The 16158-nt window shown below is 46.6% G+C and overlaps 1 protein-coding gene across 1 annotated transcript in view; it reads right to left on the bottom strand.

The window, feature by feature from the left end:
• Positions 1-10684: 10684 nt before the first annotated feature.
• tmtc2b (transmembrane O-mannosyltransferase targeting cadherins 2b) overlaps positions 10685-16158 on the bottom strand; it is a 105353-nt gene continuing 99879 nt past the window's right edge. Inside the window, exon 12 of the mRNA XM_080001764.1 lies at positions 10685-13155. Coding sequence (XP_079857890.1) covers positions 12976-13155 — 180 coding nt within the window. The 3' untranslated portion in view covers positions 10685-12975. The remainder of the gene's footprint in view (positions 13156-16158) is intronic.

Raw genomic sequence — 16158 nt, 5'->3', positions numbered from 1 at the left:
CCTATCTTTCAGGAGAATATCGTCACGGCAACTACACGACAAAGCGCAACTATGTCTGCTCGTGCTCTCTGGTAGTGTGTCCCATCGCTGTATATACACCCCACGACCGCAGGAAAGCTCTGCTCTGCACTCTGCTCTGCAGCCACAGAAGACCCCCCACCCTACAGAGAAGCCAGGAGACCGCAGAGCAACACTCACGCCCAGCCCCGAGGAGCATAACCCAGTAACCCAGGAGACCCTGCACCCCTGAGGCGCACACATGCAACCCACCCTCACGTGGAGGCATAAAGCGGAGCCGCAGGCACAGAAGCCGGGCTGCGGACGGCAGGCACAGACCACAGGCCTGGAGCCTCTCCCACGCCAACAGACACCCCGCCCGAAGCGCCCGTCCCACAGGCGAGCCGGCATGGCCCCCACGCCCACCAACGCCCGGTGCAAAGCCGAGACCCGCCCTACTGCAACCGGCCAAACGGCCCATCCAGCCACCAGCCCTATGTGCCCATTCACGTAGCCGAGTGCGCTCAGCACAGGACACCCAGATGTCAGCCCCCCCCCCTACCCCAGCGGCGGGGCACCCACCGCAGAGAAACCATGCAGTGGGAGAAAAGGCCAACAGCCATTCCCCGCACCCCAACCCACACCCACGAAGGCAAGCAGCCTCCAAGGGGGCCGGAAGGCGCAGCCCTCCAGAAACCACACAGCAACAGCCGCTTTCCATTCTTTGTGAATTCGACCCACAGACTTAAAAAAACACAGACGCTTGGAGAATGTGGAACAATAACAGGTAGGGAAATAGATAGATACACAATTGTGCAAATTTGCATACATATACAAAGTTCATTTCACCACAAGAATTGCTCAATGAATTATCTCCCTGTCCAGATAATCCCACCCCAATGTCTATTCCAATCCCAATTTCTTAATTAATTAGCAGATTATGTTCTCAAACCCAAAAGACAGCAAATGCTTACAGTTGACAGTACTTGAGACAAAACCGTTGACAAGTTCCGCACAACAACAGAGGCAGGCATTGGAATTGGACACAGTTATTAAAACTTGGCCTCTGATGTCAGTTAAAATCCCTCAAAGACCATTTAAACGCTGTGGCTTAAGCTAATAAAAAATACAGCTGGGTTTTAAACCTTCGGCTCGATCCTCGGGTTGGAGTGAAGCAGCAGGCCGAGGCCGCTGCCGCACTTCATTCTCATACACACAAGAAACTGAAATATAATTGACATTATTGGCAAATACGTAAACATGTAGTGATTGCTTCCAGATCTTCTCGCCGCTGTTCTCGCGACAAATGGAATGTTGTACCAAATCTATTTGTGTGACAACTGATATAATGGATAAAAATCACCGAGCGCTCCCTGGCTCTGGGCGCACGACCAAATCGAGGTGACTACATTGTGTTTTCACTGCAAAGAATGTAAGAGGGCGTCTGAAATGTCTGTAATAAACAAGTCTCTTCTTCCCCTTCAGTCTTTGACTCTTTCACGGCCAGTACAAAAAAGTTCCACGGCCCTATGACAACGCATTCTGTATAACGCTGTTATAACTTGCCAAAAATGTCATATATTTGGCCTCTGTAACAACCGCAATTTGTAATGTACTGTTCATTACAGTTACCGCATTTGTAACTGTAATGAACATCTTGAACATGCCACGTAATACATTTACTGCATTTTGTAATAACTTACCAGATAATGTGTTTTTGTTTCGAGTATGCGGCAAAACATATAACCAATTGGGTTCAAGATGTTTATTAAAAAATGCAGCAAGTCATTACAAATTGTGAGTGTTATTACGTAAAAAAGGTCAAATTCACTAAATTTTGGCAAGATATTGCAGAATGCAGGTGTTATTACATAAAAAACATCAAATGTATTAAATTTGAGCAAGTTATTACAAAATATGGTGTAATGAATTACATTACATCACAGGAGTACTCCTCACTTAACGACCTGCCTGTTTAACGACGGTTCAGACTTACGACCAGCTCTCTGACCAGTCTGTATTGTACGCTGTGTACAATACCACGGCGTCTCAGCGTCAAGCATCTCATCGCTCATCACCCTTTATATACTCTATACACTGTATACACTATACATACTATATATACTATATATACTATATGCACTATATACACTATATACACGATATATAATATATACACTATTTACACTATAGACATGGTATTCACTATATACACTATATACATTACATACACTATATTCACCATATACACGGTATTTACTATATACACAAGAATAAACTGTATAAACTATAAACACTATATACACTACATATACTAAATACACTATATACACTATATACAATATATACATGGAATTTACTATGTACACTGTATACATTATATACACTGTATATACTATATATACTATATACACGATATACACAGTATTTACTATATACACTATATACACGGTATTTACTATTTACACTATATATACTATATACACTGTATACATCTCATTTTATCACAGTTCTCAGTCTCAGTGTCGTTCCCGCAGTCCCTTAGTATTCACTACACTAGCGTTGGTAATGGCCACGCCCCCTTACCGTGAAATAACACGGGTCCTCGCTTATCGACCAATTTGCTTCACGACCTGGTCCTAGGAACGGAACTCAGTGGTTACGTCAGGAGTACCGGTACTGTGTTCCCACAGGCCCTGGGGCATTTTGGTAGTGAGAGCGTTTTGCTCTCTGGTACGAGCACCCACCGTGCCTCCCTCCCAAGGAGTTTGATAAAGAACAGCAGCCATGAGCCATGATGTGATGAAGTGAAGGATGTGACGAAGCTTCTGGTCTGGACGGGCACAGCGCAGAGTGAACCCCACAGAGCTGTGATCGCTGCCACATCGGGGATTATAGGAACTGTTTATCACAGAAATGGGTTCCCTGAAAACCTTCCCTCCCTTCCCGTCCTGAATATACCTTGATTTGAGAGGAAGACACGCTGTGGCGAGCGAGGAGCGCAAACTTCACTAATTTGCTGCATGTGTTTTGAGAGTCGGATGGTTTAACTGACAAAGAGCAGCCCCCGCCGGAGAGAACAAAAGCTCTGTGGTCCCTGCCACTTGTTTAAACAGTACACAATGAATTTTGCCCAAATAAACACCTCATCAGATTTTCAAACCGGAGCCGAGCGGGGGTTCTGCACTCCTTCAGCTTTGACTTCTGGGTTTCAAATGGTTCGCACATGCTCAGATGTCTTCAAACAACCACCCGGTGGCTTTATCGAGAGTTTATTTGCCAAGTGAAGAAACACTGACATCGGCGAAAGCCAACACATCGGACAGCAACGCCTGCGTCCTCTGTCCCGAGAACGGGCGACTTTCTCCGTTTTGGTCTCACAAACCGAGTCTTTGGACCAAACGGGTCCAAAACGTCCCACGCGACTACATCGTTAAAAAAAAAAAAATTGGGGTTTCTAGGGCTCGGCGAAAGCGAGGAAATGATCAACGAAACTCCGTCCACAAGGAAGGAGCTTCTAGATGACGAGTCTCAGCAGCGCAACATGACTTTGACCAACACAACTGTCTCCTATCACCAAAACAACTGATTGTACCAATCGGATAGTTTCTTACTGCCGGCGAAAGAAGGAAGAAAATGTGGGCGGCCGTATATGGGCTTGTGTTGCGATGAGGAACACATGCGCTCAAATGTTCTACAAAACGTCCATATTCATTTGAATATCATCAAAGGGATCGATTGTGAAGAGCTTTCATCGGCCCACGTGGATTCTCTGATAAAATAAACATGGGGGTGGGGGGGGGGGGCGGGGGCGCGGCATACTGTTTGCATCAGCCGGAGCTGCTCCCGGGTTCTTCTTGGATCTAGCTTGGACCAACTGGCCGGTGTCCAGACCGCAGCTTTGGGGGAGTCTTTTCCACCCAAATTCATATCAGACCTGTCAGATCAGGGCCTCGACAAAAACTCTGGAACCCTGGTGCTTAGCGCTCTGAAGCCTATTTCCAAATTACCCCCTTTACCGGAGACCGGGGTAGAATAACACAAAGCCGCCCCGGCCACCTGGGTCAGCTACCGCGGCGGGTCAGGGCCGGGGTGGGGGCGGGGTGGGGGTGTCAACCTGGCTCGCACGCCGGTGTTACATTTCTCTTATTAAAGTTATTTTGTTTTTTTCCCCCCTAAAAGTGTCCGGAGTCGTTAGCGCGGTTCTTTAAACGCTGCGCTGACACCGGGGTATGAAAAAGCGGGCTCCGATAGGCCCCTGCACACGGTGCCCATGCTCCACATCTGCCTGATGGATGGTGGCGCTGGTTGAGCGGGACAGGTTGTCCGCCCTAATGGGTCTCTGAGGAACATAATCAGCCGTTCCCACTGCGCTTAGGATAAATAACAAGCTGAAGGGCTCTGCTCTACGTGCAGGCAGGGGGGTGGGCTGCAACAGTGGCACACCCGCAGAAAAAGCCCTCTCAGAAATATAACAAATACATTCTATATACGTGTAGTGAGGGTCGGAGGAGCCATAGCCCACTGCTTTTAAAATTCCTTGATTCATCAATATGTCCAAAATCAGACCTCACCTGTCAATTGGTGTGGATTCACATGGTGTCAAAATGGGCAATAGAAGGTGTTCCGGCTCACGGTCAAACCACATATCTGGGCTCCAGTCACTCCATCCATCACCGTAGGCCTTGAAGAGCCCCACCGCTACGTGCGCTGATGCACGGCGGAGACTGACAGCGAGTTAGCCATCGCACCAACAATGATAAAACATCACTTCAACACGCAGAAGTGCGCCATCTCGGAGCAGTCGCACGTGTCGCCTGCTTACCCCAGACATCTTGAAATATTGCTCGGGTAATTTGAATTGACATGATTTGAAATGTGGATATTTCTTTCTTTGGCTGTTTTGAATGAAACGGCTGTGGCTTTTAAGCACATCCCGACGGAACGGCGAAGTGATTCTGTAACAGATGGTTGGAAACCAGAGGAGGCCAGGGAGCCAACACTGGTGCCAGCTCCCACTGTCCAGCACTGCTGGGAGCCAGACTGTTTAATTTACAACAAGAATATATTTCTTTTTCCAGTGTGAGAGCAGTATATACTGTATATGTATATGTATATACTGTATATATACTGTATATATGTATGTATATATCGCGTTATACATATAAATAGTGTTGCGTCCCAATGTGACATGTAAACCCAATGGGTCCATTGGGTTTACATGTCACATTGCGACATTTAAATCAGAAAAAAATGTTCAAATGGATAAAATACGTACAAAAAAAACAAACACTGCCAATCTTTTGCAAAATGTAACAAAACAACCTCAAATTCAGACGGTTGAAACTGGAAACTGGGCTGCAGGCATTTCCGGAGGTTGAAGTCTTCTTTATAAAACCAGCGTCCCGAGCGCCGCTGTGAAAGAGACAAACTTAGCCTGTGTTTGGGAAATTACAGAGGCCCGAGGAGGTGCATCGTACAATTCGATCACACTGTAAACAGTAATCATTCTAAATAAAAAGCCCTTTGCGGGACGAAAATCTCCAGTTCTCCTTTGTCGGTCTTCAATTGAGCGTAACGATTTTCGAAAGTCCTCCGTGGAATCACGGGAGAAGATCAACATATTGACATGTTTAGCGGCAGACCATCTATCACGTCCTCCCTGGCGTCATGTTTAAAAGTGCGTGGGAACACATTTCGTGCGCCCATAATCTGAAGATCATTAAGGCCGTTTTTATGCATTTGATATGGTTTTTGTGTGTATCTGTGGTGTCACCGTCTCACTACAGGACATGGCGGGAAACCTTGCCCTTGTGTACGACAGTTGCCTAATGGCTCATTATCTCCTGGATCCACATAGACACACACACACACACACACACACACACACACACACACACACACACACACACACACATACCGTGCATAGAGTGTTCCCCCCTCACTGTGGATCTAAGCCTCTCCATGGTTGGAATGAAAGTCCAGCTGTCTGTTGTTTTGACAGTGTGCTGGACCCTCAACACACCGCCCCCCCCCCCCCCCCCCCCCGCGCCCCCCTCCACCGAAACAAATCGATGATGACGCCCCCGTACGCTCGGCGCCGCACCTGCTCTCCCCCTGACACATGCACAGAAACACGCTTGGCGCGCCACCGCAGCGCACACATGCGCAGGCTAAATCATGCTCACCCCTTACGTGCATGTGCGCATGTGGACACCGACGCGCATCAGGAGAACGCCGTAAAATGTCTCTTGAAGATAAGCGTTGTTGTTTTTAATGTCAAGCTGAGCGAGGGGCGAAAAAAGGGAAGAAATTCTACCGCTCCGTCGCCGCAGACTGGGGGGAAAAAAAGAAGGGAAGAAAGGGTGTCATTTCCCCAAGGGCAGAGAGAGAGAGAGAGAGAGCAGGTCCCAGCTGCCAAGGAAGGAGTGTGCTCAGAAGGCCTCCAGGGTCTGGCTGGTACTGACTCCTGAGAGGTGGCCATTTTGGGAGGACGAGGCTCTGCGTTGTGTCTCCGACTCCTCGCTACTGGCTTGCTGCTTTGCATCACACACACACACACACACACACACACACACACTGACTGACATTGACTTTCGCCGTCAGACCATATACAGTAAGGCTTTGCCGCTAAGTGTGAAGGCGGTGAATAGACGACGGGCAAATTGACTTTGACGGGAGCAAGAATGTCGTAATATGAGATTTATTTTCGTTTATTTTGCAAACTGCCATTAACAGTCAAATGCTTCTTTTCACATTTTGAATGGAATATGTTGTGTATTTTGAATATAGAAGAGTTGACATTGCGCAGTAACACAATCGAGTCTCCCACTGTTCAAGGAAAAGGTACCAGAAAGGATTCCAGCTGCCTCCTCTTGATTTGAGAAGCTAACTAAAGGAGTAAAGACACCTCTATATATATATATATATATATATATATAAATATATATATATATATATACTGTATATATACAAATATGTCAAGGATCACAATATGCATAAATAAGTCCTACTGTATATGGAGAGGCATAGCAGAACAGCACTCAGTTGAACAAGTGCATTGAAGTTATGAGTCAGTGGCAGAACTCTTGATGAGCTTCATCGTAGTGTGAGATTGGAGTAATTAGGTTCGGTCATAAAAAAAAATTGTTCTGAAGCCACGGTGCGTTTCGGGGGATTGCTCCACACTGCCAAGGCAATAACTGTTAACCGTACGCGCGGCCAAGCTAAATGAGATCGCAACTTTCCAGCTTTTACAAGCCCCTTTAAGAGGCATCGCCTCCGAAGTCATTGTGCGAAACCGTTCATCTCAGCGGTGATTTGTGTTGACGCTGAACGGCGGAGCTGGCGAGATGGGATTGCAAAGTTTACAGTGTGGATGATGGAAGATTCCCTTAATGGCCAGAGGAATTTAATTATACGGCAGGTGTTAATGCATCTCTGCACACACACACACACTCACACACACACACACACAGACACACACACATGTGCATCCCTTAATGAGATAGAGCGATAGAGCGTCGCTGGAATACGCCAACATGTATCGCAAATGACCTCGAGAGACCGGAGACGGTGGCGCTGATTAATTCCGTGTAATGTCACTGGGTTGCGTTACTTGTGCTCAGAATCCACGGTGGAGGGTGAGAAGCGGTTCCGAGTGCGGAACATATCTGCCGGTGCAGCTCTGTCTGATGCAGATTTGAATCAGCCGTCACCACTGTGTAGAGTGGGCATGATCAGCCGCTACATATAACACTCCCCTTGGTACACCCCCCTCACCCGAGCTGTCTGCTGGCCCACGGCAGCTCGTCTGATGTTTACCTTTACAAAACAAGGTAAAGTAACTACAGACAGGTAGCCGACATCATTATGCACAAAATACCTTTTCAGCTCCGGATGAAGGACAATGCCCGTCAAACGAATAAAATAATGAACCGCGATTAATCGTTCAATCGCAATTTTGACATTCGCTCAAATTGGACCCTGAATGAATCATTAAAAAAAAATTATTTTAAAAACTATTCGGATGTTTTTTTTACGCTTCAAGAATGTTCAATTTTAGAAGGGCCCCCGATTTTGCACATTTTGTCTTTGTTGAAAGGACTAGAATCTATCGAAGCACACGCACACACACACACACACGCACACACACAGAAACACACATTTAGCCCCTCGAAGTCTCTTGTTTGCATCGATTTGAAGATATGACTAAAGGCAAAACAACAAGAGCAACATGCATCTTGGACGTGTCGTCTCGGATCACGACCGTGCAGCCACAGCTTTTAAGGCTCCAGCACATAACTTTTCACCGCTCAAAAGTCAAATAACGACTAGACCTCTGTTGTGTATTTTGTTGAGTTGTGAACTGACATCATCCCAAAGGTTTCCAACAATTTCCAAATGCAGAGAAAGTAGTCGTGACATAGGTAACGGTCCGGACGGAGCGGCGGGGAAACACGGAGAAGCCCGGACGATAGGTGAGACAGCGAGGAGGGGACCGGACTGACAGGCAGCGAGACGCGTCCGATCGATCATCAGTGCCGAGGGCGCAACGACGGCGACAACTCCCGCTTTCGCGACATCTTCAAACTCCGTCTTCGGTTGTTGCTTTGATTGAGAGACCCCTAGCGGCGGAAACGACACATTGTACCTTTAAACTTGTGTCCGGAGGCAGATCCTTTGATAACTAAACTTTTCCATCTGAACCCAGTGGCCTCCGCTGCGGTAAGCTACCGTGGCGGCTATCGCATTGATATGTGCTTCCAAAAGAAAAAAGACAATTTCCTCGGAGGATCCCTAAAAACGGCCAGTAATGGGAAGCAATTGTTGGGAGAGATAGAAAGCCCCTCGTTGAATATGGCATCTCATGCATTATACCGCTCTTAATGCTCCTTCCATTGAATAATAACAGCGGCTATTGCAACCAGAGGAGCGCTCCTCAGCCTCTCGCACGGCCGTCCATTCCTAGGACACCAGCTGCTCGCTCCGAGCGCCCGGCTCCCGCTGCTCAGATCAAAGCGCCGATAGGTCGTCCTCGCATACCACAAAAGCATTTGCCTGATAAAAAAGACGGGGCAGATTCACCGTATCACAACATAATAAGAAAAAGGCCGTCAAAGGACACGCCAAACCCCTCCCTCTCTCCCGGCGTAACCTCCTCTTGATGCACGAGGTAAGACCTGCAACGTGATGAAGTGGGAACTGAAAATGCGATACAGATGTGGTTCATTTCCTCGCGGTGCCGGACGCGAGGAATCCATGACTTTATGTCTAATGCCGTGATGAAAAAGGTAAAAAAAAAAAAAAAAAAAAAAAAAAAAAAGTGCATACAATTGATAATGAAGCAGGAAATAAGTTGCCGGAGATGGGGATCGCCCCGGCAAATATTTCAGAAAAACCGGCCGAGTTGAAAAACAACCGCTGCGGTCGTCAGCGTTTGCATACGTCTCCATTCGCCCTGTAAAGGCATGCGTCCTGCAACACCCCTCGCCCTGTCAGCAGCTCTCACACTCGTACATTCTTCAAGCGCGAGGAAAAAGCCAAATCCCTATTGTTTTGATGTGCGCCACGCAATGGAACACATGAACGACGACTCGCTGTACCATCCTTAATACTTCATTCATCACAAACTCCCTCATGTCTGATGACTGATTTCCCAAAATATTACCGGCCATTTGAAGATCTGCTCGTGAGTCTGCTTCTCTCGTTTTTTTTTGCGAGATTAGAAAAGCAGTCTTCTGGCTGCATCGGGGTGGATTAACCTCAATGAATTAATTTGGGGATTTGGACCAGGAAAAACGGGGAAGGACTTAGCTGCTGAGCTGGCCTTGTGCAGCGCAGATTTACAGCGTGCGGAGCGGTTACGTCAATGTCCGACCAACAGACGTAGGAAGTTTGGACACTGAGCAAGGCTACAATTTTGGACGGCTAAGCTTGAAAAACGCTTAAGGAAACAGACCGTGGCGCGAGGAATGTTTTACAAACTGATTGCTCATTCAGGGGTTGAGTCTTAGGTAGATGAGGTTGTGAACTGTCCTTGTCAAACTCGGCACTGCTTGGACGTTAAACCCAACACGTTCGTCAAAGCCCCTTTAAGCGGGCAACCTTCATCCATTTTTTGACCGCCTACAGCATATGCTCCTTTAAGATGGAGGGACGTTCACCTGCATTAAGAAAACAAAAGATTTGAGCGTAGAATCTGAAGAGCGCGGCGCCGTGCATGTTGTGTGCAGCCCTTCTATGTGCACATGAGAGGGAACATCGCCATCAAGGCTCCAGCCTGCTCAGGGCCTTCGCTCTCCAGCAGGGCCCGAATCGAGACCAGCGCCGACCAGATGCAGGAGACAGCGTTACCCCTCCCTCCATATGGGAGTGTTTACATGGCTTCTCTCTTTCTTGTCTCCGAGATGAAAGTGGAAGACGCCCATGTCGGCTCATTCCATGACACGTAGCAAATTTGCGGGGCCAACTTCAAAACCCAGTCCCACAGCGTGCCGGACCCCGCCCCCCTCCATTATGTCTGATATCCCACATGGATCTGACTCATGCGTCCTGCTGCACAGGGATCCAAAGGGAATATTGTGGTGCTGAAAAAGCGCCGAATCCGTGTGATTTGGGTTAGGGTATGAACGGGTCATTTGGTTGTCTCGAAGTGGAGCGGAATAAAGGGAGAGAGACAGAAATGAAAGCAGAACAACCATAAATTTATTGTGGAAAAGAAGCAACATTGGGAAAAAAAAGTATATTCTGGCAATTTTCTTTTTATCAATTTTCTGTTTTTTTTTTGTTTTTTTTATAGTACAAAGAGGAAAAAAGGGTACAAATCTCGATAATTTATACAAATACAGCAACTCTCAAAAAAATAAATCTTTTAATTTAGTAAACTCTCTGTGCACAAGTGTCCGCAATAACCCACCGCTTGAGATCCCTGAGCACGCACACAGAGTGAAACACTGCTTTCGTCTTCGTTTTTTTTTCTTCTTCTTCTTCTTCTTCTTCTCCTTTTCAACTTCACTCGAGCATTATGACATTTTTCAGTGTCTGTCCGTAAAACACACCTCGGACACGGGGGAAACCGGCAGGACACCTCGAGGTGATAAGAGAAACGAAGAGTGGTGATAGTCTTACTGACACCGCGGCCGACGCAATAGTTATCATTACAACCATGGAAACCGACGAGTCAACCGCAAATTCGTGCCGGTCAGTCTTCTATCTCCGAATCCAAATACGTGTCCGGCGGCGACGGACGGGAGACGTGAAGTGACGTACCGAGCGGGAAACTGACAGGCTGTTTGAACTGTTCTTCCAAGAACAAGGCAACTATGAGAGATAGATGGATAGATAGATGATACTTAACGTAAAACACAGTCCTTCCAGACAGATGGGAACGTGGACTATACCAAAAAAAACAAAAACATTGTTTCTGCTCTGTGGGGACCCAAATATCACCATTTAACACCGAGAAAATGTGATTTAATAGTGAAACGTGTGTGTGGAGGGATCCACTTCAGGTTGATCATCATACACAGTGAAACACAGTGAAACACAGTGCCAGCTGGTTTTGCTGCAAAACAAATAGAAATAACTTAAAACAACCACAGACGACAGACACAAATAAAGGTCTTTTTCGGGGATAACAACACGCGACGGGAGAATGTTTTCGCAAACACGTCTTCCTTGCTTCCATGCCGTTTCAGCAAACACTGAATATATATACATATCGTGAGCTTTTAAGACGAGGGAGAGACGAGTTGGACGATGGGAGGGGGGGGGGGGGGGATGCTGCGCTTTGGGGTGACGAACGCGGGCGAAACGCCTGGCTCCTTTTCGCGGCAAATTTCGATTCCTCTGGATACTGTACACAATATATTAGGATTCATTTATACAAACAACGCGCACAACGAAGACCTCCGGCCTGAACCAGCGTGGTCGTGTTAAGGGGGGAGCCGGGGCCCTCGCATTTTTGGTTAGAGGACGGCTTCACTCGACCACCTCCTAGAGATCTCGTCCTCTCTGGGAGGAGAAGTTGACTTTTTCTAGCTCCTTGGCACTATGTACAAGTAATTGCCTGTGGTGGGATGGCTTCCTTTGCCGGTGCAGAATAAAAACCATCTGCACACTCCGCGCCGATGCAGTGGATTTGCACCTTGAATCGTAAGGCATTACAAAGCTAAAAAAAACGAGAGTATTCCCATTTATTTCTCATTTATTTTTCATTACACTGTAGGCTATGGGGGGGGGGGGGGTATCTTTCAACCTTTATTTCCAATAAAGAAATTCTTCCCTCATTTCACTTCTTTTTTCCCTCCTTCCAGAACTCTCCATTAAAATCTGCTACATGTGGTTTACGTTAGAAGATGCTTGTCTAGAAGAACTTGCCCAATGTGTCTCATATGTTAGGTGTGTGGAGTCTCATTCGAACGCAAAGTGTTATGACACTCACGACAAGAGATCAAAAATTTAAATAGTTAGAACATTAACAGATTTCTATGTATCGGTGTATAATTTAAAATACTCTTAAACTTCAGCCATACAGTTGTGAGCTCCAGGATATTATTTGTAACGTAACCATTAACCAACGTAACAAATTTTTTTTTTTTTTAACCCTTCCGGGACCTCATTTGCCGCTACAGTACCTAACGGCCTCGCTTCAAGTTTATGTGCTCCGATAAAAATTAAATAAGCAAAAGGAACGTACAAATGACACGTTTTCTCAGACCGTTGATTTTTTTCGGAGAGAAGTTCTAGTGAGTCCGGTAAGTCAGAGTGTGACCAAAACCCCTACAGAGTGGTGTGGCCCGGCGTGAGGTGTTTTGGGAGAAGGTCGTTCTTTTGGAGAGCCGAGCGGTCCCCGTCACGGCTCATCTGCGCCCAACATCCTCCTTAATTCGCTTCCATCCCTTTCCCCCGGACGGAGGAGAGGAAGGGGGGCAGTCCTGCCTCCAGATCTGCTGCACAGATGGCAGGTGGAGTCTGTCAGGGCCCCGTGGTCCTCAGGCCCTGCTTCTCCATGATGTTCCACAGCTTGCGCAGGTTGGACTGGGTGATGGTGTCGTCCGGCTTCAGCTGCAGCGCGCGGAGGTAGTTGGCCTCCGCCTCCTGCAGCTTCCCGTTGAGGTGGAGGATGGCGCCGAGGTTCATCAGGGCCGCGGGGTACTGGAAACAAAGAAGCAAAATAACACCATTATGCATGTTTGCTGGCGAATTATGAGTGGACTCCCTTAGCGTTACATACACGACTCTAGGGAACACTCCATTGTGATGGGTCACCAGCGTCAATAAGACGTCATTATTTCAGAATATTGACCGTTCACGGGCAACTACTAATGCACACTAGGAAGCGGGGACACCACATAGAAACTACGATGAAAGACTTGAAGAAATTAATGCAGACAATGTCCAGTTTCCGAAATTCATAACAGTAAAGGGGTTAGTCACACACAGGTTTTTTTTGCCATTTTTTTGCAATGTAACGTTGTTGTGGACTATGTTTTTGCATTGCTAACCCCTCCCCCGCGCTAGGCATACTAGTTATAAAATCATTTCAAATCAACACAACGTCTCAATGTATGCGTTCGTTTTGTAATAAGCGGGATAATGTTTGCGGAGGGGTCATCCTCAAGGGGGTTATTTTGCGTTAATGATGATTATACTTAAATTGGGTTGAAAAAATAAAATGTTAAAGATCCAGAGGCTCAAAGGCCGTGGGTGGAGGTTTGCTGAGATGGTGTGATACAGCAGTCTATTCTTTCTGTCTGACACTATCGACACTTTGGGATTTTGCATAATTTAACGAGGCAAGCGCTCTGACCAGAGAGGCCACTTCAGGAAGGAAACCACTTAATGTTAATGTACACAGCGCATTTTCAGAGCTCTGCGTCAACACATAGAAGTTAGCTCTCAAAGCCGGAGCCATATTTCATATTGGGAGATAAAATAACCTCTTTCAATGTAGCAGTCATAGCTATGACCACGTCGTCGGTGTTCATTTTGGCAGCTATTTTAGATTTAGTCTTTTAGTCTTAGAGGTTAGATGAAGGTGCTTATTAGTTTCAGTCACATTTTAGTAATTTTTATCCTTCATCGTTTTTAGTTTAGTTTTCGTCGATCGCAAACTCAAAACATCTTGGTCAACTTTCAGTCATTACTTTTAGTCAAAATGTTCTCTCTTTCAGCTGATTAAATGAGGCGAATACACTGTCAGTATGGCTGGGATTCTGGGAATCGGCTCCCAGAATGCAAATGGTTTGGAGGACCACGCCATTTGCATTCTGCGATTTGTCGTTTCCTGGGAGGACCCCGCTGCACCGCCTCGCGCTGCCAGCACAGTTGGGTGATAAAAATGAGAGCGACCTCCCGCGTGGAGAAGTGACATTCCTTGTTTATCTGTGGTTGTTTCTTTGGCGATGTTTACGAAAGTGACCTGTCACCTCTTGCCGCTGTAGTCGTTCGAGTCCATACACTTTATAAGCTTATAAGCTTTTATGAAAACTGATTCGCATTCTGACTTGACACGGATTATCGAAGGATTGTCTTGATCTGCATGTGTGCATCAGAAGGAACCGTAAGATCGCCGTTGTGCTGGCTTCAACAATGGGTAAGTCACTCCAAAAGCTCAGTTTTGAAAATATGTTGAGAGAAACATACGCACTCGAGGAGCAACTCGAGGAACATACGCACAAATTGGGGGAAAATATCATGAATTTTGAATGTCCGATATGTCCACCACTAACATTTTAGTCCCATGTTGTCTCGTCAACGAAAACAAAACATACATTTCGTCATAGTTTTTATGACCAAAGATCTATTTTTTGCTCGTCAACGTCTCGTCTTAGCCACGGAAAGAAAGTCGTTGACGAACACTTTCCGTCATAGTTTGGCGCAAGGCGGAACGAAGGCGTCATTTCGGTAAATCAATCCAAAATGTAGCGCCTCGGAGGTGATACAACTCATTTTCAGGGGTCTTCATGAGAAAAGCTGAGGAGAGAGTTTCTTTCATCCACTGAGGGCTCAACAGCGGGGCCCAACGTGACCAAGCGCTGGCCTCTGCGGGTTGGATCCCAGCGAGCGTGGGGTCGCTGTTTTGTGGTCTTGCTAACCGCCCTCCTCCGTGTGTCCCTGCATCCCGTCTGGAGCCACAGATGTCAGAACCAGCAAACCAGCACTTTGAAGTGGGTCTGGATTAATGTCTATTCCTGCTGCTCCCATCAGGCGAGTACATCCCCAGTCCAAGAGGTGAGTCATAAAGACGAAAGCGAAGAACGTGTTCGCAGTATAGTCGCCACAGTGGCCCCAAGAGATGGGATGTAGGCCGAGGGAGGGGAGGCACTTTGAGTTTGGAGAGGGGAAGAAGATGCCCAAAACTACAATCTACTATCATTAAAGATATCCTACTTTTGAGGACTACTTTTGATATTTAATTAGTTTGTTGGGCAAACTGACAATGACATATCAACTGGGTTCCCAAATGTTGTTGATTGATGCCAGCAGGCCTACTGATACCTCGAAGGCTGCTGAGATTTCAAGTCCTCAAAACAGGATGGACGAGCCTCTCCCTCCTCAGACGGGTCAATCCCCGCTCAATCCCCAACCCCTGAACTACACTGCTCATATCCCCAAATAGGTTTGATCTGAGATTTTACAAGCAAGGTGAGGGGAAGAGCAAAGCCATTACCACCACCAAACAGCCAGCGCTTCAAGACCCCTCTGCTACGAAGGCCAACAAGCTTCGAGGAGGAGGAGCATCAAGTTGGGTGAGGCGGGTGTAGTTTCTACGGCCTCCTTTCACAGGCGCTATTAGTCGGCAATTGTCCAATGTCACTGAGTACGCCTTCAACGACAGTATACAGCGCGTTCCAAATTATTATGCAAATTGGATTTAAGTGTCATAAACATTTGATTTTTTGTTTTTCAATTCATTTGTTTTTCACTCATGGATGGTATTGTGTCTCAGGGCTCTTTGGATCAGACACCTGTGATAATTAGTTTGCCAGGTGAGCCCAATTAAAGGAAAACTACTTAAGAAGGACGTTCAACATTATGAAGCAGGCCACAGGTTTCAAGCAATATGGGAAAGAAAAGGATCTCTCTGCTGCCGAAAAGCCTCAAATAGTGCAATCTCTTGGACAAGGCATGAAAACATTCGATATTTCACGAAAA

The sequence above is a fragment of the Zeus faber genome (genome assembly GCF_960531495.2).
Source record: "Zeus faber genome assembly, chromosome: 6".
NCBI classification, from domain to species: Eukaryota; Metazoa; Chordata; class Actinopteri; order Zeiformes; family Zeidae; genus Zeus; species Zeus faber.
The sequence above is the reverse complement of the archived record's forward strand: the minus strand, read 5'-3'. Positions and strand labels throughout refer to the sequence as shown.